A 26,237-nucleotide genomic window follows, 5' to 3' on the forward strand; every position below is an offset into this window, starting at 1 on the left:
ATCTCCAATCACAGCCTGAGGAACTGACGGTGAGCCTGTCTCTCAATAATACTACAGGGAGTGATCTCCTTTCACCCGCTGAAGGACAGTGACCCTGTCTCACAACCATATTTAGTGTGATGTCTGTAAATGCCCAATAATATATATTACTGTAAAAGTCTCTAAAAATGTTTTATTGTTTCTGCTTTGGCGACACTGCATTTCATCACTCACGCTACTAAAGCTCTTCATTTAAACCACGAAAAACTCTTCTTCTAGAATTCAGTCGTCGATTTCACGTCCACAAATCCCGCAGAATGGCCCGCTGGCGGACACATACCGGCATTACATTTCTCAGGTAGTGGAAGGAAACGCTTTCCATCCCCTGTCTTCGGCTGCCCCCTGGCGTTATTAAAGAAAACAACAACTTCATCATCCCGCTCAAGGTCTTTTAATATTAATTTTATATTGCACATTTAATTACAATCTCGAAGTACTTCATAATAAAACAGTAAAAAGAAGAGACAGCGCAAAAGTAACCAGACCTGTGTATATATTGATGACTTTGTATGATGAATAGACAAAAATTTGAAACCCAGATTTTATTATAGTTTCTCAATTAAATACACGTCCTAAAATGTTATTTACATTTTCAAAGCTGTGAATGCCAGCCCTACAACAGTATGCCATTTATGATTCTGCAAATTTCAAGCATATTGGTGCAGTAAATACAAATCTCAGGAGCTGACACACAAGCAGACGGAATAAAAAACAAAATGAATTAGTTAGTTCACAGCTGAAAGCAACTATTCCCATACGTGTTCAACCTCTCACAGGTACAAATCCTAACTGCCACAATTGTACAATGATCGGTCAGTACGTACCGTTTTACTCAATTGCTTAACCCCACACTGTCTCGGCACATTCAGTGTGGCTCTGTGTCCAAAGTTTCATGCCAGGACTCCAGATATTGTTCAAGTATAAACTGGCCTCATCTAGAGACACAAATACATGTGGTGACTCATTGGTCTCTCATTATGCTCCATTTCTCTGCAAATCCAAGCACAGAATTAGTCTGAAGCACTTGCCACAGGCAGTACAGTATATATTGCAGATGCAGGTCTCCGCCATGGAATATCACTGTAAAGGACAGGACATTCCTGAACCCTGATGAGGCCTCACCATCTTTCCTTCACTTTGTGGTTGTTCCTTTAAGAAGGGGCTTTGTACCGCTGCTCCATACAGATCTGCTTTCTTTTGAGCCCTCTGTCAACTGTTGAAATGAAACACGGCTTCATCCTGAAGAAGTTCAAGTAGGTCGCTGCGTCAGCATGCGTAGGCTGCGAAGGACCAGGTAAAGGTTTATTCCCTGCTGAAGAGAGAAGAAAGGAAACACAACGTGTTGGCTGTGGAGTCTTTCTGACACCTTCCCTTGTGATCTGGTTGAACTCCTTATTCATCAGTGAGCTGCATGGATGTATGGAACAAGCTGACCCGCTGTGTAGTTGAAGCCGATTCCCTGCCTCCTTTAAAGACATGGTTGGATGAGACCCTCCTATCAGGACAGGAGTCACCTCTTTACACAAAGGGTTGTTGGAGCGTGGAACAAGTTAGGAAGCGATACTTGGATCAATGATTAATAATAACCTAGATGTGCAAAATGGCCTCCTCTCATTTGTAACCTTTTCTTATGTTCTTACATTTGCATGCCTGAGGCAATACATAACAGTAATCTAGGATCACTTGATTACCACAAGGATTCCTTGGCAAATGAATTAGTCTGTGGGGGTAGGAGTTTCAAACCAGGATATAGCCTTGCCTGTTTTTCCTTTGTCCTTCTCACTGGGAGATGTGCTGTGACAGCCTTCACTTCAGTGGCTCTGTGCTGAAATAAAGTGCACCAGCGATGGAGCTCCTGTCACTGTGCTGGCTGCAGCCCCTTTACTTCCCTTGAATCAGGTCTGTTGAAAAGCAAAGATACTCAGTTCTTTTACACCTGAAGGATCCAGGAGATGCAAGGCACAGAAATTGTGTTAGGGTGCCTTAACACATCAATCGCCCTGGTGTTTAGACTCAAGCAAATACCAAGCAAGAATCTCCACAGAGAATGGCTCACCTCTTTCCGAGGTTGAAACTGAGAACATGATCACCGTGCATGAAAATGCACTGCTTTATGGAGCAAACCATTTGGTCACAGCATGGGTCACAAGACCCCCTTGAAAGCAGAGTGAGAAGAGCTCTGTACCGTTCTCAGATCAAGAGCCCCGCAGCACTCAACATTACCTGGAGGAGTGATGTGGCTCTCCCTGACAACATTGCAAATTAAGCAGTCCGGTGTATCTGGCAGATTCATGCTGAGCAGCACCACCTTGTGGGAAATCTTGGTGACAGACAGCTAATGATGACCTGTAATGGACCACAGTGCTCTGCTTGTGCCCTGAGTAACTACTGTGACTTCCTTATTCTTAGTTTTATTCATTCTCTTCTTGGCAGTTAAACCAGCGCAGATGAGATCAGAGGACCTCTCTGATGTGTTGTCTTTAAAGAACACAGGTATGTTGAGATGGTCGGAGTTGTGTCTGATGTCTGCGCTGAAGATATTTAGGAAACATGTAGTAAGCCCTCTTAGTTGGCCACAGAGTTTGCCTGAGTTACTAAATGACCAACATCATGAACATCACATTGAAAAAAAAAATCACTGTGAAACAGAAGTAAAACCAAATTGGATGTGCATGAGTTGGTAAGTGGGTCTGCAACTAAATGAAAAATGTTATATAACTGCTTTTTACACAGTTAGGGCAAACTATTTGCATGACCCAAGCATTATCCACAATTCAACAGAGATGAGCTGTTCTGCCTACTGCCCTGCCGTGCTCAGATTCTACAGTTCTCTGTCCTACTGTCACACGTGTTACTCATGAATGAATAAGGTCTGGAGCTGCACTCTAAACCTTTTAGGTAATTTTTTCATTACTGTTGAAAAGCAGATCTGAGATTCAAGTCGCCTCAGTAATTATTTTGCAAAGGTTCTGGAATGTGTTTTGCTGTTCAGTTACAAGCTCACTTGTCCTCAAATAAGCGGCCTCTTCAGTCAGGGTCAGGCCAAGGCACAGCACAGAAACTGCTATTGCTTTGCTAGAGTATGTAATGATCTGCTGTTCATCGCTGACTCTGATTTTTTATCATGTACTGTTGGAACTCAGTTCTGCCTTCGTCAGTGTTGAGCATACAATCTTCCTGAATAGACTGTAAGGGTGATTGGTATTGTTGTAAATGTGGTTTAAATCTAATGAGACTGACAGAAATCAAACTGGTCAATGTTCCCTACAAAAGGCAGCTTTCTACAGTATGTAATTTCTTTTCTGGTGACACACAAATTTAAAGCATGTCCACACAAAACCTGACATTAATAAAACACTATTGATCTGCTCGCATAACTTGCTTGACACTTGTCCCTTGTCACTTAGATAAAGTTAAAAATATCGATGCAACAAAACTTTCTACATTTAAACTCTGAGAGGTCCGATGTTACCGGCTTGCTTGGCTTTCTATATCAATTTTGTAAATGTGTCAATCTTAGTTTAATTATTGATGATCCTGGAGTCAGTCCAAGATCAGGAATCTTGGGGGTCATGTTTGACTTTAAGCTTATTTTTGCAATGCTGTGAAGCTGACTTTTTCTTTTTTATAACATTGTGTATCGATCCCAGTCTGAAGCAGGAAAGCTACTGCCTGCCTTTTCTCTTCCCGGGTTGATTATTTGTAACGCAGTGCTTGCATACTGTTTCCAGACATGTCCAGAACAGAATCCAGCTTTCTCAATAGTAGAATCACATATATATCTCCTGTTTTAGCTGCCTTGCACTGGCTCCCTGTAGATTTCAGAATAAAATTCAAAATATTGCTGCTCACCTTGAGCAGCTTTAACAGTTTGGCTCCTGACAGTCTCAGTGAACTGTTAACTCCTACAGACCCCCATGCCATTGGCACTCTTCGTATTTTTCAGTTCCCAAAAGGTGGCTCCTAACCCTGGGAGACACTGGGAGACTATAAGAACATAAGGAAGGAGAGGAATGAGAGGAAGCCATCTAGCTCATCTAGCTGTTTGGTAGCTAGTAGTTAATTGATCCCAGGATCTGATCCAGATGTTTCTTGAAGCAAGCCAGGGGATCAGTAACAATAACATGGCTAGGAGGCTTGTTCCACGCTCCTACAATGCTTTATGTAAAGATATGACTCCTGTTCTTGGTTTTAAATGCACTTCCATAGTTTCCAACCGTGCTCTGTGGTTTGTGTTTCACTTTTCCTTTGAAATAAATCTGCTGGGTTGATTCTGAATGCTTGGATTATGTTGCCACAAAGTCATCTTTGTTCAGATCTAAAAAGGTTCAGTTCCTTCAGCCTGTCAATGTAGCCCATTCCCTTAAACCCCAGAATGTATCTGACTGTTCTTCTCTGGACCAACTCCAGAGCTGCAATATTGATTCTACTGAGGGACAATGGGTCATCGGGCTTTCTGTCAAGGGGCCAAATATCTCATTGAAAATACATGTCCTGTAGAAGGAGCTTAGGAGATGTGGAGCTGCATGAGAAAGATAGATCTCTAAAAGCTAAAGCTGGAGGCCTCTTACATTTTACACAACAATTTCTGTATGTCAGAATTGTAAAACTAGCCACACAACCCTGGCAGGTTAATATTTCAGGGGATCTAGGTTTGGGTGGTAGGCCAGCACATCCATACATCCCACACTGACACACTCAGCTCGTCCTGTCAAGCCCTGCTGGCATCTGGGTGGCCTGTGATGTCTCTGACGAGAGTCATTTTTCAGGAAAAACGGAGAGATTCCTTTTATGATGCGTAACACACGTCTACACCCACACACACACCCTCCGGTCCTTCAGTCCAGGCTCAGCGGCCCAGGAAAGATTTGGGGAATGGGAATAGAAATACAAATGGCGTCGAACACAGAAGAAGATGCAAAAGGGATCCTAGGCAAGAAATCATTTTTGAAAAATAACAGGAGGAGATCCATGAGCAGTAATGTGCCTTTTTGCATAAGCCCAAGCTTTCTCTGACGGAGTTTTTGTTTCTTCGTTGTGCTCATTCTATTGCTTCAGTGGCTGTTGTCTGTAATGCGATTTATGCTTCTTTTGTGGTTCTTGTTTCTGTGGCTTTGACAGTGCCTGTCACTAAAAATTCTGGTGTCTGTTGATGACAGAGCTGCTTCCTCCCTTATCACCAGCCTTCTCCCGACTCCCGGGCCCTAATTACTAGACCGCCGTGCAAGCTCTTCAATACAAGACTGGTAATGTAGGCTGCAGCCCACACCTCCATCTCTGAGTGGCGAGAGCAGTGAAAACACACCTTATCAGGGCCTCCTTCCTCTGATATCGGTTCACTGCAGGAGCTGGGGCCGCGCGCTGAGCTATCGGCACGAGGGCTTCACTGCGGGAGCTGAACTATGTTCAGATAAGCAGGCTCCCAGCTGCCTTGGCTCCTTCTCCTGCCTGAACTGCATTTCACTCATGTAGCCGTTTGCATGCAAAATCTGTGTTAGAGAACGAAAACTGTACAATGAGTGATCAGAACATAATCAGAGGTTATGATACTGGAGTAAATGTCTGTTGCCATCAGGTCCAATAGCAAAGCCACTAAAGTCTGGTCTTCTGATCTTTGAAGAAGATCAGTCCTAACACATTTATCGAATGTAAAACAATCATCTACATGCCCAGATCGCTGAGTATCTATAGACCTTTTTTGGACAATTATTTAACATGCATTTTTATCTTATTAAAAGTTTTATTCTTGCTCATATCTTAGGTCTTATCGTTAAAGATCTATTTCTGCTACTAATATAATATAATATATTCATGTGATTCGGACCCTCTTGAGATATGCTCTAAATACAAGTACAGTTTAAATTGGATTTCCCAAATCCCAAATTTTCCACTCTACTTTTGTTAGGGACAACTTTCCTACTATGTGCAATGGGAATAGATATGTACTTCTGCTTTTTGTGAAAGAAGTAGTTGCAGTGTATTTTATTAAGTAATATCGATGACAGTTTAACCTAATTGGATTGGAAAGGCTGGGGCACACTGAATATCTCGACTTACCAATGATTTGTAGGATCATCCTCACAACTGTGTGTGCAAGTTACTGACTTGCACTTGGATAATTGATATTGACTCATAATAATTGATAATTGATAATTGATATTGACTAGTGTTCACTACGTGCGCCGGAATGTGCAGACAGACATAGAGAATGAATAGAAAAAACTGAAGGCTGAACTAGAATTCTGAACCAAACATACAGTGAAAAACGCATTTGAGTGCAGGAAGCTGTGTCGGCCTGCATTGCTTGCAGAAGAACAAAAAGGTTAATTCCTCTTGTTGTGCTGTTGCTGTGCATGGTGGAACCTCATGTTCTCTGCCTCATACAAACATGCTCTGCCATTTACATTGGTGAGACAGGAAGAAGACTGGCCAATCATTTTAAGGAAGGCAAGAAGACATCAGGGCAGTGGGGATCAGAGATCTCTCCAGGATGATAGTTCTCCATTTCACCTCTCCTGGCTATTATCACACTGATCTTTCTGTCCCCTGTCATGCTTTTATAGGGATTTTAGGATGGTTATTCCAGACTGACATGAGAAGCCAAGATCGTCCACAGACCTGTACCACACCTCCGATCTTCTCTCAGTGATGGGCTGAATTCTAGCTCGAACCTCTCCGTTCATTTACAGATTCCAGCTTCTCACGCCTCTCACCCACCTGACACTTCCCTCTCCTGCTGTGTCCTCTGTTCTCCTGTGATTTATAACCCTGCTCCCTTCCTCTCTCTCCTGCACACCTGAGGAAGGGCCAGCAGCTGAAACTGCGCTTTTTCTTTCTATTTATCAATGTGGAATTAACCTCTACTGTTCCTTTACTAGGAAAAAAAAACACAGTTTTAAGAGCATTTTAGGATTGTTCAAGTATTCCAGTTCCAGGACGGTGCCTGTGGAACAAGCTACACAGCCATAGTGTTAAGCCAGTACCTCAGCTTCTTTCAAGAAACAGCTGGGTGAGATATTTGGATCAGTTACCTACTAACTACCAAACCTCCCGTCTTTTGTAGCAGTTCTTCTGGTCGGACCTGTGGTGTTGAAAACATCAGTGGGCTCTCACGTCTCTCCTCGGACCAGCTGCTTATTGCTGGTTAATCATTGATATCGACAACGGTAGCAGGTTACACATTAGTGAAACCATGGCACTGGCATTATAGGGCAGAGGCAAGTCCAGAGGTGAGCCAGGTACTTTACAGGCTCTAATGCAGTGGTACACAACTCCAGCCCTGGAGGGCCTGCAGGCTTGGACCCCACCTCTGCTCTGAATGACCACATTGAGCGACTCATTGGCTTACCTGCGCCAGCTTAGCTCTTTACAAAGGCCTTCAGTTGCTGATCTTTCAAAGTGACGAAACCCTGCTGGACTCGGGCCCCCAGAGTTATGCACCTGGGGTCTAATGTGGTCTAAATGGGAGACAGGATAAACTGTCACGGATTCTCCCGGGAGGAACGTTTGCTAGTAACATGGTTACACCCGGCCTGGGTCTCAATGAATGAATGACGTGGTTTATAAATAGACCCCAGGGGACCTCTGGAATTTACCGTCCAGTCTATGCTATGTCTGACATGTGTGACGCGGGCTCCAAGAACAGCGCCACGCCCGAGACAGCAGACATTTCCGCCGTGCTGACAGCCCAAGTCCTCTGCTGTGGCGATGTCACAGCTGTAACTCTCTCAGCGCACTGAGCCCTCCCTGATACACAGGCACAGAAAGTCACCAATAAAGTCACGCTTGTTGCTGCCACTGACAGCCTTGTGAAGTCGATATGTTGTATGTTGTATGTAGATGCTGTATTGACTGTATATGCTTTGGCAACACTGTAATTTACCAGTCATGCCAATAAAAAAAAACTTTGAATTTGAATAGATAGATAGATAAGACTTTATTGATCCCGAAGGGAAATTGATGATCTGTATGGACATAATGTGAAAGAAGTCTTCTGCAACTGTGAAAGGGTAGGGTGTCCAACATTGATTAGGAATAAATCCTATAATCTTGAATTCCATTGCTGGACATTTTTACAATTATCCCTGATACTGTCACTACATACTTTTTCTAGCTAAGCAGAGAGCATAGCTCCTGGGCTGTTTTTATTATGGTTAAGGTTTACTGAACTCTGTGTAGGGTTTCCAGAACGTAGTGCCCGTTAATGACTCTTTAAAGTAGAGAGGATGTGTAAACCCGGTCAAAGGGCAGTGTCCCTGGCCCTGGCAGTCCACGGAGGTACAGCGTTGGTTTAGCTCTACCGGCAATCCACCGCTGTGACGTCACGTGTGTTCTTTGGCGGAACCTTCAAAGCCACAGCCACAGTAAACGGGGCAGTGCGGAGCAGGCTTGATATCTACAGACTCACACCATCGCCCCGTGGAGCAGCAGGGCTGTACGGCGAACATGCGCATGGCACATGGCACATGGCACATGATTCCGAGAATGATAATCATTCACAACCGTGAAGCGTTTCAGGAAGCAAAGCATGTAAATCAATAATTTTTTGTGCGCAACGCTTCCTTTTGAAAGACAAGATTGATTGTTAACGCGGTATACTCGGGAAAAAAGTTGATGCTGTGGACTGCAAAACTGAGAAGAAACGTCAGTCAGAATAATGTCACAGTCAGCGTCCTAAATTCCAATTAAAATTAAGAGAGGCAAAAAAAAACGTGCAAAAAGTCAGGAAAAATGTGAGGATCCAACTTAGGTCTTAGGAGCTGTGGACATTCACAAAAGCTAATGCAGTACGACTTCATATTTCAGGAAGGTAACAAGATAAGATCACTTTATTAGCCATATACAATTTCTTGCATTAGGAATTTGTCTTTTCGCATATCCCAGCTTGCTCTCCATGAGACACAGACAAAGAGAAGCTTGGGGTCAGAGCGCAGGGTCAGCCATTGTACAGCGCCCCTGGAGCAGCTGGGGTTAAGGGCCTTGCTCAGGAGCTTAATGGAGTAGGATTCCTCTGTTGGCCACGGGATTTGAACCGGCAACCTTCTAGCCACAGGCGCAGATCCCTAGCCACAGAGCCACCGCTCCGCCAAACAGATTTCTCTGTTAACGTGTTCACTTTTTCCTGACGCTACAGCTTGTCAAACTGTATAGTATCAACTGTCTGGTCGTAAATTATTAGCACTGAAATTAAATTAAAACTCTGAAAACAGAAAATATTAGTATGACCCAGCTCTCTCTCCAATCCGTTAACTATGATTTAGAGAACTACACTACCCAGAGAGCAGTGTGGTGCGTGCTCGACCGCGGATGGAGATAATTGGCCAATAGAGCTTTCAGTCACTCCCACCCACGATTCTAATTGGCTGTGTGACTTCAGCACGTGTTGGCAGAGCTGTTATCATGTGCGGGTGCTGCTGGCCACTTTTGGCACTTTTCAGTGTGCGGTCCTCCTGTTTTGGATGCCAGTTTGAACGAGGAGCGATGGCTCTGTACGGTAGCAGGTGCTGCCGCTTTCTCCTGGCCAGACAAACCCAGGCCGGAGTCCGGTCACCTGGGCTTTTGAAACGCATAACCCGCTGCTCTCCGGAGAAGATGCAGAGTTCGTATTCGGGTGCAACGCCAGAAGAAAAAGTGGAACCGTTATCGCCGGACCCCACTGTCAGTGTCGCAGCAAAAACTGCGTCTGTCCAGGTAGGCACCCAAGAACTACGCATCGACACAGCGTTTAGTCCGGCTGAAAGTAGCGCTACTGACAACCTGCGAAATGATTGATTTTGGTTCTGTAACCGTGACACTACGACATCCTGCCGTTTTACACATTTGGAACATGGCCTGGAAACTTTACTGCCTCCTGGAAAAGCATGAATATCTGGAACTGCAACATTGTTTCGAATCGTCCCACGGGCAGCCTTCAAGTACCCTAAAGAACTTGCTCAGCATGACATCCTGACTAACACCACCCGTGCTCTGTTTGCAGCATTATTCTTGTGCCGTATCTAAGTTCATTTATGCGACGGGCACCGAAAACTCTTTGAACTTCTCAGCAGCAGTCAGTGGTCGTTTTTGCCCGTGATCGCGGGCTCTGGTTTGATCTAGTGATTACACATTCGTTACAATCTTGTGCTTGCAGATCGATTGTAGTCGTTTCCTTCGTGAAAGAGAGTTGTTGCTCGGTGTAATCCACGATGTGACCGTGTACTTGTGAAGTATGTGTCGCACATTCAGAATTGCACTTGAGCAGACTTGAAGGGTTAACGCGAACAGGCCATTGGGCACTCAAGCAGGGAGTATCATATTACCGGGAGAGTTAAGTTTATTATTGAGGACAAAGTTTGGAATCGAGTTTTTTTTTATCGCAGTGGTGTTAATTGGAGTAGGCGTTGCTGGTATGCGCCTCAGCCGTTTTTTTTTAGTTGAGGTTTCTATCTGGAGCACTTTCTCAAATTGTTTTTCACCATTTAAAATGGTGAATGGGATTTCTAATTGGTGTCAAGCCGGTTGTAGTAGTTTCTGTTACTGCACTGACCACGCCTATCCGGCTCTCAGTAGAAAGAAGAAAAAAAGCTCGTTGTGGGAGTGTTTTGATACTTTATTCTCATCGGGATCTGTTCGTCAAACAATGATCACACAATTAATAACATTTAAACGGCTACAAACGAGAGGAGGCCATTCAGAAGTCAGGGTATCCGTTTCAACAACTTGCCTGGGCACTTGTTCCACACTCCCATGAGCTCCTCCTGCCTCCTGTAGCTGGTTTTAAATGCCCTTCTGCCTCGTTTCCACTGATGTCTGGTTGGTGTTTCACAGTATATTTTGCTGAAATCCTCTGGGTTGACTTTGAGGATTTGAAATACTTGTATCGGCTCTCCTCGCAGTGTTCTCTGTTGAAGACTAAAGAGACTCAGTTCCTTCAGCCTGTCAGTGTAGGACAGTCCCCCAAGCCCTGGGGCATGCGTGGCTGCTCTTCTCCAGTTGGGTTCTTTTATGTGACCACAACTGGCCACAATATTGAGAGCATCCATCCATTTTCTAACCACTTTATCAGTACAGGGTCGCCGGGGAGCTAGAGTCTATCCTGGCAAGCAACAAGCACAAGAGCATGCTTTCCCTTTCCTGCTGAGCAGTGTTTCTGAACCTGAGGACAGAGTGCATAAAGTTTCCCAGTGGTCTAAACATCCAAACAGATTAATTAAAGGCATCTGTTAACTAGAGCTTTGGAGCTCGGTCAGAGGGAAAGCCAGCTTCCTCATGTAGTGCCTTCATGAAAAGAACATTTTTAAGCATGTTTTTTTTTCTCTGATAGCTGCCTCATACTGGAATTAACCGAAGATTTTGCAGGCATTAAAATAGCATGGGGAAATGATGAATTAGTACTAATAAAGAGTGTTGTAGCACTATCTTTCTAAAAATGTTTTTCTTCATTTAATTTTCTTATCTTGCTGAAGAATGCTACCAAAACGTGTTGCCAGCGTGTGCTTTAAGTAATGAATACCGCAAACATCGGTTTATAACAAGCCCATTTAACATCATGATTTAAATTCCTGTTCCTGTCAATGTAGATGGGTTTTGGTTATGAGTGTGGGATTTGAGGACCTCATTTTATGCTGTTGTTTTTGTGCAGTATGTTTTTTAAAAATTCAGGTGGGTAGCTGCGTCAGCATGCGTAGGCTGCAAAGGAACAAGTAATAGGTTTATTCCATGCTGGGAAAAAAAAGAAGAAAGAAAACACAACGTTTCGGCCGTGGAGCCTTCTCCAGGTGCGAGCAATAAAAGAACACCTGAAGAAGGCTCCATGGCCGAAACGTTGCGTTTTCTTTCTTCTTTTTTTCAGCATGGAATAAACCTATTACTTGTTTTTAAAAATATTCGGGAGTTTATTTCGCACAGAATCACAGCAGTTCCTTCAGGAGGAACTTGGCCCAGACTGTGCTTTGGAAGGACAAACATCCTTTCTTCCATTTTCCAACTGCTTTATCCAGTTCAGGAGCTGGGGGGGGGAGCCGGAGCCTGCGCCGGCAAGCCTGTCCCAGGCAGGACACCATTCCATCACAAAAACACTCTCTCTCACTCATGAGGGCAGACCCAGACACGCAAACCGCAGCCGGAAACTGTTGACATTAATGAGCTACGAAAAAAAAAGAAGTATATTTATGAGTTCATGTGCATCTGCCTAATTAAAGTAATTTCTGGGTGTGCTGCGATTTAAAATTCACCGTTGAACCGGTCTTATGAGGAAAGCATCTCACCTAGAAGTAAGAGAAGATGGCCCTTTATTTCTTCACTGCCTCTTGTCATTCTTCTGCGAGTTAACACAGTCTGCCTTTGTCTTCAAATTCATCTTTACACATGCGTCTTCACGTTGCTGGAGCGACAGCTCTTACTTAATGTAGAGGTTAGCCCTTTCCTTTTTCAGTTACTCAGCATTTGCATACATAAGATAAGAAAAATGAGCTCAGCCTGTTTTCTTCTGCAGTGTGTTTGAAGAACTATCCAGCTCCAGTAGAGTGATGGAGATACAGTTCAGGTGGGACATGGGCAAGCTCTAGATGGCTTGTTTCCAGTCTTTCCTGCTGTAGCTGTGGTAGAGAAATCCCACTTAGTGCCTTAAAAACATGCATGTTCACTATACAGTAAATCATTCTGCTCTTCAGTTAAATAAATGTTATGAGACCTGCAGGCAAACAGATCGCCACTAGTACTGCCAGGGCTAATCCACTAAAAACGGTCTAAAATGTGTTTCTAGTGTTTGTTTGTGATTGTTCTGCAATTCTCAACCAGGAATAAGCAGTTTGCTTTTGAACTTTTGTAGCTAACAGCACTGGAAAGCTGTTCCTCAAATGTCATTGTCCTTTTAGTCGGGCAGTTTGTGCCAGTTGCTGCAAGACACCTTGGTTTCTGTGCTATAGCAAGCTATTCAGTTTCTTTTAGATTGTAATGTGTTCCTTATTGTTTTGTAAAATGTTCCTTTGGCATTTTCATGGTTGTCTTATTTTTTTAAAGATTCCTTTTAATTCTTGTTTACTGAATGCAGTTTGTAAGAAGTTGTGGACATGTTACACAACTACTTTCAGGAACTGTTCACAGCACACTTTTAAAAGAGTTGGTTTTCTCTTCTTTGCAGAACTAATTCAGGTCACCACGGCAGTTCTAAAATGTAGAAAGGCTCTTCTGAAGAATGTGGGAATGTGTCGGCTGTCAGTCCACAGAAGATGCTCCTATAGCTTTTTATCTGCCTTAGTAGTAAATGCTAAATTGATTTCTGCATGGATTGCTTTAACAACCAGATAGTTCTTTTCAGACGAGAATGCCAGTCACTGCCTTGTCTGTCATATGATTCTGCATTTCCTTTTACGATGCAAAATGCAGATTGATCCTTGTTGGATAACAACCCTTTTGCTGTCATAGTGTTCATTTTAGTCTGTTTTAGCACTTTCATGGATTTCGTTCAAGTGCTTCTTAATGTAACCATATCAATCTGACATTTCATCCAAATCCTCATCATCCCTGTTATGCAGAACCTTTCTTAACAAGGAGGTCTTTGTGATGGCTATGTGCTGATAGCCTGGGCAGTGAGGTGGCCTCATCAGTGAATCCCTAACTGTTTCTGTGTAGGTTTGGAGGTTTACAGTGCTGGGGAACAGTCCATTAACGCACATCAGATGAGAAAGGGAGTCAAATTGGATATGCATTCAGATTCACTCTGTGTTGTATAGGGGGTTTACCTGTATTTTTATTTACAGTGAAGGAGAATTCAGTTGTGCACATCAGCACTTGGATAATCAGAAACCTGATTAAAATTTTTACCTGTCCTGGTATTTGAGTACTGATGGCACTTGGAATAAATTGCAGCCCTTTTTCCCTTTTAAATTCACCAGGTAGAGTTTATCACTCTTGTCTATTTGGTTGCATAGACCACAGGTTTTGCCTTTGAGTGTCATTTAAGAGTGGAGACTTGACCCGATTTCTTTTTCATGGGAAATTTTCAATAAACCCTGTAACACACTGTATTCACCGACCAGCTGGGGGCGTTTTATTATTTAACTATTGAATTGCTTCTGTGAAAGCTAGTGTTGGAACTAACTAGTATTTCAGTACTACTACTAAAAATGTATCTTCAAGTATCAGTTTTTCTTTTCCGAGCCTGATTTATGGATTCATGTAGTCTTTTGCATTAATTGTTTGGATCATTTCATTGCTTTGCAGCAGCATTGTGTTTAACAAGGTTTTTGTAAGAATCTGAACTGGGGTTCATCAGTTCCAGCTCTGGAATCACCCAATAGTGCAAGCTTTCATTTCCAAGATACCCTTTTCATTTATTTAAAGTCATTCTGCCTGCATGTAATTTTAAAAGGGAATTGTAATTTCTTATATGTAAATAAAATGACAGACGGATTTAAAAAGGGTGAAAGAGCTGGATATTTATGAGGCACAGGTAGATGGGAACTCCTCAGTCAGAAGCGTCCCCTGTTACACAAATGCAATGTCGACAAGCACTTTAGTGACTTTTCCGAATAGACCAGAGATGGATTTCTGTTGTATTTTGTTTTTATAATGCACTTTATAATGGATCACAGAGTTTTGGTTTTAAAGGCAGTGTATGCAGCAGTTTATTAAAATAAGGAGGTGCTAGGTGAATCGTATGTTAAAAGTTTTGTCAAATAAAAGCATTGCATGACTAAAGTTTCCCTTCCTACCTCAACATCTGCACTTGGATATAGTGCATTTTATTGGACTGATTTTTGATAGACGAAGATTTCAATCCCACAGGTTTTGGTCTGCATACTAGCAGACCGGTAGAAACTCTTGAACCCTTCCTGCCTAAACCTGCCTAAACCTGCCTAAACCTGCCTAAACCTGGGGAGTGTCCCAAGTTTAATTAAAGTAACAGTGTCGTGTCCAGATAAACGTTTGCAGACCGACTGGCTTAAAAATAACAGCAAAAGATCTGGAATGGTACTAATGTCCCAGGCTGTACACTGCAGGGGTAGCCTAAAGATTGTTTAAATTAAGGAAGAGATGGTCTCATCAGTCAATCAAAGTTTGTTTATCAAATGCACAACAATACAGCATGCAGCAGTCGTTGCTGGCAATTAAATGTCTTTTCTACAAGCTCCCCGGGGGGGGAGAAAAATCACAAAATTAAGGTTACAAAATAATAGATAATAATGTAATAGAAATTGAATAAAATAAGCTCAGACAAAACTCAATATAAGTAGAGCTGCTATATGTCCAGGGTGTATGCAATATATTATGTCCTAGTAGTGCAGTATGCCGAAACAATGAAAACTGTATGTCCATGTAGCCATTATGGGTGATTTGCTGAAGAAGTGGCAGGTTGGCTATTTAGCAGTCTTATTGCCTGGAGATAGAAGCTGTTCTGTATTCTGTTGGACTTTGACCGAATGCTTTGGTGCTGTTAACCGGATGGTAGGAGGGAAAACAGTTTGTGAGTCCTCTGTGATGTTAACTCCCAGGAACTTAAAACTGCTGACCCTCTCCACTGAAGTCCCATTGATATAGATATGTATGATGTCCTTCCTGGTGTTTCCTATAGTCCACAATCATCTCCTTAGTCTTACTGATGTTCAGAGAGAGGTTGTTCTCCTGGCATCATGCTGCCAGGGTTTCAGCCTCCTCCCTGTACGCAGACTCTTCACCATCTGTGATCATCACAGTCAGCTTGCCTTTCCTAGGGCAGGCTATGCGTGTGCTTCGTTCCAGGGCTCTTAAACCTGCCACGTCAACCTGCACACGGTTTCTCGCCCTTGTGCCGTGCATGCGTGAAGCCAGGTGCAGGCAGGCTCTCTTGTTCTGCGCCCCCATCACTGTAGCTCAGTAGGCCAGCCAATCAGAGAGCCCCCTTTCATTGTGAGCGCCACTCCTACACCCTGCACCCAGTGTCCTCAAGGGGTGGGATGTTCTTTCCAGACCAGAGATTTCAGGAGCTGGACGGGGATGCAGCTTTTCTTTGCCTCCCCTTCCCGATGGGATATCTCTGAGACTTAAATTTACGTGCCCCTTGATAAATATCCCTTGATGTGTTTTTTACGAAATACTGAGCTTTTTGCAATATCCCTTGAGGCATCCTTCAGAGCTTAGCTGTGTCGGAGCTTTCACGAGGACAGCAACCTGACGTCATGTTGGGTAGATGTCCTTAGAAACTGTTCACGCTGAAAGAGTGCAACCTGTTTCCAAGCCCTGTGAAACAGACCCTTTTTAACATGAACAGATGGCAAATGAAAACCCTTCTGTCTCATTTCTGGGGAAGCCGGAAGAATGAGATTACATTGGCGAAAGCAAGCAGGACTGTGCAGCCCTTAACACAAACCCCCCGCCCGAGGAATCGGACAAGGCTGAGGGTATACACAGGGAGCAAACGGAAAGTAGACGCTCTGTTCCACTTATCCTGCTGGGGCAGCCATTGTTGTACAGTACCTGCTTGTTTTCTTGTGGACAGTTTTTCACCATTGAGGAAGTGGCTAAGCCAAGCGGCTGGGTGACGGAGTGTGAGGACGTGGGTGACTGTGGGGTCTGAGGGGTGACTGTGGGGACTGGGCTGTGCGTCCTTCTGCACCTATCGTCCAGACACACAAGGCAGCGGGGCTGTTCCTTACCGCCCTATAATTATCCATCATGCTCGTCTGTACCTTGGCTGGTTAAAACATGAGCATCTCTCTCCATTTCAGTTTGGACAGATCAGCAGATTTTTGTATTGCACCAATGGGGAATATTTTCACTGGGAGTGTTATCAGTTTTGTTTTGCTTTGGATACAGTATATGTGGTATAACACTGGTGTTGTCTGAACTGGAGTGATTATTGACACCAATGATTTGTTAATCTGCTCATTTGTCATTATAAGGCAGTAGTAATAGTAATAGCTGTCACTGTATATCCAAGTATTTTGTTGGTTTTCTCTTACTAGATAAATTATAGTCTAAAGCTTTAATTTCATTGTGATCCATATATGGTCTGCATGCTGCAGCCCACTCATAATTGAATTACGGTGAGTAGGGGATTTTGTAGACGGATCAGTGTGGGTAGCATTTCTTAAAGCTGAAAGTGCTACCCCCGCAATTGATTTTAAAAATCACCCCTTTTGCATTGTATTTTGGTGCAGCCGGCCTCAAACAAATAGACTTACTGTATGCTGTTCATCCTTCCTCGCTCTTTATCCTTAATCTTTTCTACTCAAATATGGATTTTTGTCAGTGGCTGTCAAGTACTGCATTTAGCTCTGCTCCGTTGATTCAGGACTTCATAATAGCTGTCTGCATGTTGCGTATTATGAGCTGCACAGTAGCAGTGTTTAATCTATACCTGTCTAGATTTATTCCAGAAACTATTCTCCTGGGGTTAATAGTGGACTGTTGAATGTGATTGGGATCATTTTGTTTAGAAATGGCCAGTGGTGAACAGGGGTCTTTTAATGACCAAGTAGTCAGGGCTTCAGTTTAGCATTTTAATCCAAAGGATATTGTCTCCTATAGCAAGATATCCCTGGTCACTATTCTGGGTCATCGGCTAAAAAAATCTGATCCCGCAGGAGGAACAGCCCTGCCTCCAGCAACAGTCAGTTTTTTTTTACTGAAGGTCGTCTCTGTTCCTGATACTGACCATGGGCAGCTATGCTTCCGAGATCAGACACAAACTGAGACAAGAAGGCTGCATGAAATGAGCCATGGAGGTCACTTTTAATGCGTCAAAAGTCATTTGTGTAGCACCTAAGCTGACCTAAACCCTGTCAATTAATGTAAAATTAAGTTGCATTTCCCACATTGAATGTGTCTTTGTTTAATGGACTCTGCCAGGCTTTTTGCTGTATCAGCTCTCAAGGTAAGTAGATTAAAATCGGCATTATGGCTGTCCTGCCTGACCGATCAAAGCTCTGAAGACTTCACAGTCCTGGGCTGGACAGAGGTGGATTCTGCAAAGTGGTGCAGAGCGCTTACATAATTTCAGCTTTGATGACTAATTAAAATAGACATTTCTGGTTTTACTGCAGTCTTGTTCTTCTACATTGATGACTTAACTATCAGAAAATAGGAGGTTACAGATGAGAGGATGCCATATAGCTCATCTAGCTCATTTGGTAGTTAAGCAATTGAGCCAATGATCTCATCCAGCTGTTTCTTGAGAGAAGCCAGGGTATCAGATTCAACAACATGGTTGGGCAGCTTGCTCCACACTCCCACCACTCTTTGCATAAAGATGTCAGTCGGAAAGCAGGGTAGATCATGTTCCGTGCAGCACGGTGGATTGTGCAATGCATCCTTTACACCTGCTAAGCCCGAGCCGGCAGGATTCTGATCACAGTTCACAGTGATCAAGATCTGATCAAGATCACAGTGCAGGGGCTGCAGGAGAAATGAAGTAAAACAAAGCTAAATCACAGTTTTATTCATTTATTGGTGACGCATCTTTGCTCACAGGGTGTCTGTGCAGTCTGTCTCGGGGCCTGTGTGTCAGTGCTTTCTGCACTCGACGGTGTAGCCAAGCCAGCTGTACTGCCTTGCCCTGTCCCACAGAGCCTAGCAGATTACATAAAATAAGACATACTGCCCCACCCCCTCTCTCATGGTTCAGGAGGCATGCTTTTCTCTTTACAACCACCCAGCATTGTTTCTTTCTTCTTAAAAGTGTTGAGTGTATACAGTATTCTTTTGCATTAAAGTAATCGTTGATTAAAAAGAGTACATTACAGAGATGCAATATACAGACATCTAATCTCCAACACTGCGCATAGATTAATTCCTGGCCTGTATGATAAAGTAATTGGCTGTTCTGTGCATCATCATCTCTTTTACCAGAAGGCACAGGTTGCAATATCCTGTTTTCCCCTATTCCGACAAGATACAAAAAACTTAGGTAGGCAGTTCTGTGTTGAAAAGAACAAAGCATTAAAGAATATCGGGGGATATATTCCTGACTTTCTTCCTGCCTTATGTTCTGGATTAGGAGCTGGCGCCCCCTGGTGGTCGGAGTAGGGAGCTGTCGGAAGACCCCCAGCCCTTCTCAGCCTTCCTGACAGACCGCTTTGGCCGGCAGCACAGATACCTGCGCATCTCTCTGACCGAGAAGTGCAACCTGCGGTGTAAGTGAGCTGTAAATGAACAGCATTAAGCTCTGCTCTGTTGATTCCAGACTCCATAATAACTGCCTGCATGTTGCATATGAAGAGCCGCACAGTAGCAGTGTTTCGTCTATACCAGTGTTTCAGCCCACACATGAATCCCCTGGAGTTCTAGTAGGCTGTAGAATGTGATCAGGTGACCAGGAGTCTTTTACTGACTAAACAGTGAGGACTTTAGCCAGTTTCTCCTGGGGGTATCCCTGTGTGCAGTAGGGGTAATGGGATTGTGATTGTGGGGGGACGAACAGGGGTCGGAGAGGGAAGGAGAGAGGCAGGATGAAAACGAACAGAGAATTGGACTCAGCTGTGCTCCCCGCGTGCAAGATTGCAGCTCTTAATAGCAAAGAGAGTGAGTGATTTTTCCTTGTCAATTTCGACCTGCCATGGATGAAAAGACTCCAGACTTCAAAGCCCTGGGGTCTATTGTTTTGGCTCTGCTGGGTTTTGTACAGCAAGAAGGAGACTTGAGCAGAGCTGTCCGTTTTCCTCTGTGCTTCAGGAGGTGATGGGCAGCCCTTATTATTGTTTAGCTTTCTGATCAGAATGGGCAGCTAATTACTTCCAAGTCTCCAGGGGTTTCTGGAGCTTTGAAATCAGTCTCGGATCTCCCAGCCGACTGGGAATCATTCCTTGTTCACTGCCAGTCTGTATTAAAAACCTGGAAAAGACAAAAACAAGTAGCCATTTAGACAGAATTCCTTTTAATCTTGCGCATGAGCTGAGATGAAAGCAGCGTAGCTCCCCTTGCGCCGTGTTGCGGCAAAGGAAGGAGCAGCATGCGGAGTCCAGAGTATTGAAGGCAGGCAGTGGGCTCCGGTGACGGTCTCGCTCGCCCTGCAGGTCAGTACTGCATGCCCGAGGAGGGGGTGAAGCTGACGCCCCGCTCGCAGCTGCTGTCCACGGCCGAGGTGCTGGCCCTGGCCCGGCTCTTCGTGCAGGAGGGCGTGGAGAAGATCCGCCTCACCGGAGGGGAGCCGCTCATCCGCCCCGATGTCGTCCACGTCGTGGGTGAGAGGGGGGTGGGGAGCTTTCTCGGAGTCTGTGGGTAGTGGTGTTGTGGGACGGTGACGGGACACGGAGGTCTTTCATTGCTCGGTGTCGGGGAGGACCACGGTCCCCTGAGCGCGCTGCGGGCACATCTGGCCTTTCGGGATCTTCTGTACCTCTCCTCTGTCTGCCTCTCTGAAAGGGAGAACATTGTTTCTAAGACAGGCGTCTCCAGCCTTGGTCTTAGAAACAGGTTGGTCAGCATTAAATCATCCGTTTCTGAAGACATTGGAACAATTCCACTGCGATCAGTTCCACAGGTGATTTGTTCAATCAAGCAATTGCGAGATCGTTTAGGACTGACATCTAAGTACTGTCCTCAAGGACTAGAATTCTCTTAATTAAACAGATTGCTTGATTAATTCATCAGTAGCTTGTAAATGTTGCCAATCCTTAGAAACAGATGGCCTGTAAAACTGGATTAGGACCAGGATTGGAGACACCTGTTCTAAATTGATTACCGGTCTGCTGATGTATGATTGTTTGGGAGTGATCCTGAACAAAGCAGATTGTATAGTTCTAGACCAGAGCATGTCTGTTTGACCCCTGCTCATCCAAGCCAATTCTGTTAGTCTAGCATGGTGTTGAATTGAACACCAGTGAATTCTGAAGTTGTATTGTTTTGTTTAAGGTCAGCCACATTTCTGTGCCCATTGAGCAAGTTCTCGGTGTCCTAGAATCCACGTTTTAAATATCTTACAATGACACTAATTGTGCCTTGATGCCAATAAAGACCATCAGATTTTAAAATGCTGCAGTCCTCATCAACTGTACGGCTGTGTGCATTGAGGAATTCTCTTTTGATATTCTTTCCATGTGCCAGTGATCAAAACTCGGAAAGAAGAGAAGTCTAAGCAATTTTGCTAATCTGTGCTAGAGGACAGGTGAATTCAAAAATGCGTCACACTACACATTTTCCGAACAAAAGCCAGAATAACTTTTATAGGAGCCTGCATCTCAGAAGTCTTTGGAGAGATGAAGGTACTGCCTGAGTCGGAACCTGCCGCCTTATTTTTGGCAATTGTCATTTACAACCATGGCTAACAGTAGTGTAGAGCTGTTCTGTAGCCTTTCTCATTTATGCAATTACGTATGATGAGCAATTGCGTATGATTACCATGCCTTCTTGCAGTACAGCAGTCATAGTTGTACCTTATGGCCTTATCTCAAACCATGAAAGTGTGGGTCATGTTACTTATACATGGAGAGCTTGATCACACAACTAATCATGTGCACTCGTTTAGCATCTCCTGATTCCAATTACCTTCTTGACCGATATGGAAGCAGAAAGGGTGCACTTACATGAGGATTCTGAATGTTGGCTGATTTATTTTAATGAATAATGATAAAGTAAATTTTATTATTATCTGGGACATGAGGTTAGATTTATCTACTGCTAGAGACTGGTGAGGACAAAGTTATGTCTTAATATTTAAAACAGAATCATTATGGGGTGTGCTTTCTTTTTCATATCACTGTATATCTTAAGGCAAAGTCAGCATGCATCTTTAACAATGAAGTGATTCCTTTTGGATCTGTATACTCATGTCGCCCTTCCCTGCTCCCTCCTGCTTTCATGCTTGGCTCTCTCAATAATTAGAAGTGCTTAGCAGATGTCCTTATCCAGGTTGGCTTACAATGATCTACAAAATGCACTGTATAACTACAAGGAGCAATTGTGCAGGTACAAGGCGAAATAAATTGGAGTAAAACAAAAATGAGGCTATAATAATTATTAGGTATCATAATAATTAGGTGTAAGCTGGACAAACAGTGACGCACATCACAGATTTATTTTGTGCCCAGTTTAAAGTATGATGATTGTCTGTCATGTCCCACGATGACGATTGTACTTTGTGCGGGTCATCTGTTTGCAAGATGTGCTGCACGAAGAAACCAGTGTGGGAGAGCTTTTTGAAGTGGGACAGTCCCACTCTCTCGACCTCAGAAGCCTGGGTCCATTGGTATGAGTAGTCATCATGACTGGAGATTTCCTTGAGTACAAAGCATACTGTCACCTTAGAGATCGAAGAGTGTTGTAGGGTTAGGGTCCTCATGAACATTTAATCCTAATCTGTTTTAGTTTAAAAAAATCCTAATGATGGTTTCAGAGTGGTTATTGATGAAATGATAACATGAAAGTTGTGCTGTCTGCAAGGCTCAGTAAACAGTGTTCACCTAAGCAGTTGTTGGGTAGCCCTGCTCCAGGTGCCAGCTCTTTTTGTAGATGCTATCTATGCTCTTGGCGATGCAAATGCACATCTTTCCTCTGCAAATAAAAGGTGAACTTTACTCCAACATCACAACACTTCTCGTCAAACCAAGACTTTGCTCCAAATACCTTGTCTTGCTCTGTTAGGTTTCAGGTGACTTGCTGATCCCAGTTTTGACACCGATTTAGAAGTACAGTAATAAAAATTCATGCTTAGGAGACCACAACAAATAATTCTCCAGGGCTTCTTAAAAATGCCTTTTGATCTGCATTCAGTTCACAGTAAGTCCTCTGTAGAGTTCCCAGGTGAAATGGGCTTCGACACAAGTTGTTTAATAAATTCTCTGAGCATGATGATATAGAACTAATGGGCTTTTTGTTAATGTGGCTGTTGGCAGGGGAGGGTTCTTGTCACTGTGGCTGTCCACCACTCTGTAGGGCAGATCCGCCCTGTAGCTCTGGGAGACGTGTGAGGGAAAAAAAAAGGAAGAAACATATCAGTATCAAACATTCTTCCCCCTCCGATGGATTGGTGTCCATCTAGGGTAATTTCTGCCTTGCACCTGTTGCTTGCCGGGATAGGCTCTGGCTCCCTGGGACCCTGAATTGGATAAAGGGGTTAGAAAATAAATACATGAATGGATGAATATCCTTTTGTCATGGCTAAAAGATTTAAAATATTGAAGCTCTGGGTAATCTATATCATTCTTCGATAGAAAGTTGTATGGGATAAAACATGTAAAGGTTATGTCCACAATCCAGCAACTTTATTGAAGAGGCAAAAGATATAAAATAAATGTTACTGTGGGATAAATAACATTTTAAAAAGATGAAAGACTGAAATTGAAAGTAAGGAGAAGGATAGAGAGGTGAAAGCAGGTGATTGGGGTGAGAGATGAGCTGCAGTGGGCTGGGTTTGTGTCGCAATAGAGTTCTCCTTATTGTCAACCATTAAAGACTCAGAAAAGTGACATGAAAGCTGAAGTGAGATAATTCAGTGAAAGGGGACAACACTTGCACTACTGTCCAGGGTTTATGATCTCAAATCAACATTAGCTGTTTCTGTAACTTCTGTTTCTGCTGCTGACGTTCATGCTGGATTTTGAGTTGATTTGAGAAAGTCTGTGGGTCACTTTTTGCATGACTCTTACCAGGAATAATCGGATATCTGGTATTAGACGAATGGAAATGAAATGCTCAAAATCGAGACGTAACATACGGGTACTTCAAAAACAGGTTATCAAATTCAGAATTTGGAATATTGCATTCAAATGCACATTTTTACAAAAGTGGTCTTGATACAAATCCATTTGCTTGCTTTAAGAAAAACGTGGGCAAACACTTGAGAGAACTGCACTTCTTGAGTCATTACAGCAGCTGCAATATTTATTTCAGTACAAATGTGGGATGATTAAAAAGACCTCTGAGGATGGTGAAAGACTTTATTTTGTTTTTAGAGTAATTTATTTTTAAAACCAGCCTATTTTTATATCAGACTAGCGTGTTCCTTAGTGTTGAGAGCGACACCAGTCCTCAAGTAATGTCCATCCATTCGCAGGGGAGCTGGAGCCCATCCCAGCAAGCAGAGGGCGGAGGACAAAAATACACCCCGGGATGACAGTCCATCGCAGGGCACAGACACAGACACACACTCACACCAGGGCCAGTTTTCCCAGAAAATTAATGTACTAGTGTGTCTTTGGACTGCGAGAGGAAACCGGAGGAAATGTAAATAAAAACGGAGAGCATAAACATTTAATACAGATAGCAACCCAGGGATTGACACAGGGCCCCAGGCTGCAAGCCTGTTGCCTTGTTTGATACATTTCTAATATGGGAAAACACTAATACTTGTTTATATATTGTATATCATATTGCTTTATACAATTATTAAATTGTTGTAAAACCATGTGTGTGTCCCAACACTTAAGCTCACCTGTAATGGGGGGATAGAACACAACGGGATAACATTGTTCTAACATGACTTAATATCCAAAATAATATCCAGAAACAAGCGTTGACATTCTGCAGTTTGCTTCCTACTGTTTTTTTATCTGCATTACAAATTTCAGTAGTACACTGCAAAAATATCAAATTTCACACCACTCCCCCAAAACTCGTGCTTTTCACAGGAGTGGTAGGGTTCAAGTCCTGAGTCTTTCACTGAGGAAAGGTCCTGTGTTCAAGTACTGTATGTCCAGTTTTGTCAAGAATGACTTCCTTTAATTATCTCAGGGTTTGTAATAGAAGGAGCACATGTTTACCTTTAAAAGCTCTGAATCGCAGCTGGACCCTGAGAGTACAAACTGCGGGTGCTGCCACTACGTTCATATCAGTTAGGGAAAAGTTCAAAAGCCTGCATTAATTGCGTTGTCATGAAAAATATGCTGCGAATGCTTTTAGTGTCTACCTCCCCTCACCCCTGCTTCACAAAGGCACGCTCTCCCTCCTCCACTCTCCAGTCCACAGATATTGCAGACTTTACTGTCTGTGCGCGTCACAATGTGCAGAGATACTGCCTGGCTTTATCAAAGTCACCATGGTGTTTTGGAAAGATGGCATACAGTTCATTATTGTTTGCTCAATGATTCTAGGACCCTGGGAATATCCTGCTTGTAAGTCCTCTTTGTAATTGAATCTTAAAATAGTTAATCTGTTAATGTGTTTTTTTTTTCCTTAAATGGTTGAATTTAGAGGAATAACGCTTTTTGGCAAGGTCACGTGACCAGAGTCAGAGCTACAGGGTCCAGGCTCTTAGGGCCCTTCGTCTCTTTTGCTCCCCCTGCAGCTGAACTGCGCAAACTGCAAGGCCTGAAGACTATCGCCGTGACAACCAACGGCATGAACCTGGCACGGCTGCTGCCCAGCTTGAAGGAGGCTGGCCTGGACCTCCTCAACATCAGCCTGGACTCCCTGGTGCCTGCCAAGTTTGAGTTCATCGTGCGCCGGAAAGGTGAGCCGTCCCTCTGGTCCACAAACACTGGTTCGGGGAGCAGAGCCCACGTTGGGTGTGCCACGCGGAGAAGCACAAACAGCAATTGTACCGGCCTGGCATTGTGGTGGTCATCCCTGCAATCACCTCAGGTTTGTGAATTATAAACTCCAGGGTCTGGAGTTAAATTATGCAAAAGTGAATGATCCGATTGAATGTTAGACAAGGGTTCAAAGTAGCATCTCGGAAAAAGTTACACAAGGTTTGATGAGCTCATTGGGTTACAGACTTCATGCAAATATTTCAACATCTTTTACACTCTTTAAAGTGAATGTGTTCCTAAATGTCTGGTTACTTGAAATTTCTATGTTGAAAACAAAGTATAATTTTATGATATGATGTATACATGGAATTAAAAATAATGTATATTACTATATACTTATTTTCCTGTTCATCTCATGATTACAGATGCAAATTCCATGGTGCCCTCAAAGTGCTTATACTTTTACAGGGCACCATGTAATACCTAGAATTGTACTTGTGTAGTTTGAGGTTTTTTTTTAATTGAACATGCTCAGTTTATGATGGGCTGTGCTTCTCAAAACTGTTTATGAGGTGTTGTGGACATACAAATTAGCTTAGCATCTTTCAGGTGCTTTTTGCTGGGATCTGAAACATTTCTGTTCAGTTGGTGTGGTGGCTCGTAAGATGGCTTCGAAAGGGTATGCAAACAGATGTCTCAGACCACTATCGGTTTTAAAGCAGGGCGTGGAATTTTTATTGTGCATTTAATGGCTTGGAGTTGCCCGTCATAGTATACCCATCAAATATGAAGGTCTCTGTCTGCCAGGGAACCTGAATTTTAAGTGGTTTCAAG

General features: G+C 43.4%; 1 protein-coding gene across 4 annotated transcripts in view; it reads left to right on the top strand.

The window, feature by feature from the left end:
* Positions 1 to 9,423: 9,423 nt before the first annotated feature.
* The window catches only part of mocs1 (molybdenum cofactor synthesis 1), a 29,318-nt gene continuing 12,504 nt past the window's right edge, over positions 9,424 to 26,237 (top strand). For all 4 annotated transcript variants that reach the window (XR_015935440.1, XR_015935439.1, XM_088626067.1 and 1 more), the window contains exons 1-4: positions 9,424 to 9,729; positions 18,995 to 19,130; positions 20,010 to 20,177; positions 25,217 to 25,381. Coding sequence is in view for 2 of the 4 variants with exons in the window: in XM_088626067.1 (XP_088482193.1) it covers positions 9,439 to 9,729; positions 18,995 to 19,130; positions 20,010 to 20,177; positions 25,217 to 25,381 (760 nt within the window). In the remaining 2 variants the exon portion in view is untranslated. The remainder of the gene's footprint in view (positions 9,730 to 18,994; positions 19,131 to 20,009; positions 20,178 to 25,216; positions 25,382 to 26,237) is intronic.

The sequence above is a fragment of the Lepisosteus platostomus genome, chromosome 3 (genome assembly GCF_059453375.1).
Source record: "Lepisosteus platostomus isolate fLepPlt1 chromosome 3, fLepPlt1.hap1, whole genome shotgun sequence".
NCBI lineage: Eukaryota > Metazoa > Chordata > Actinopteri > Semionotiformes > Lepisosteidae > Lepisosteus > Lepisosteus platostomus.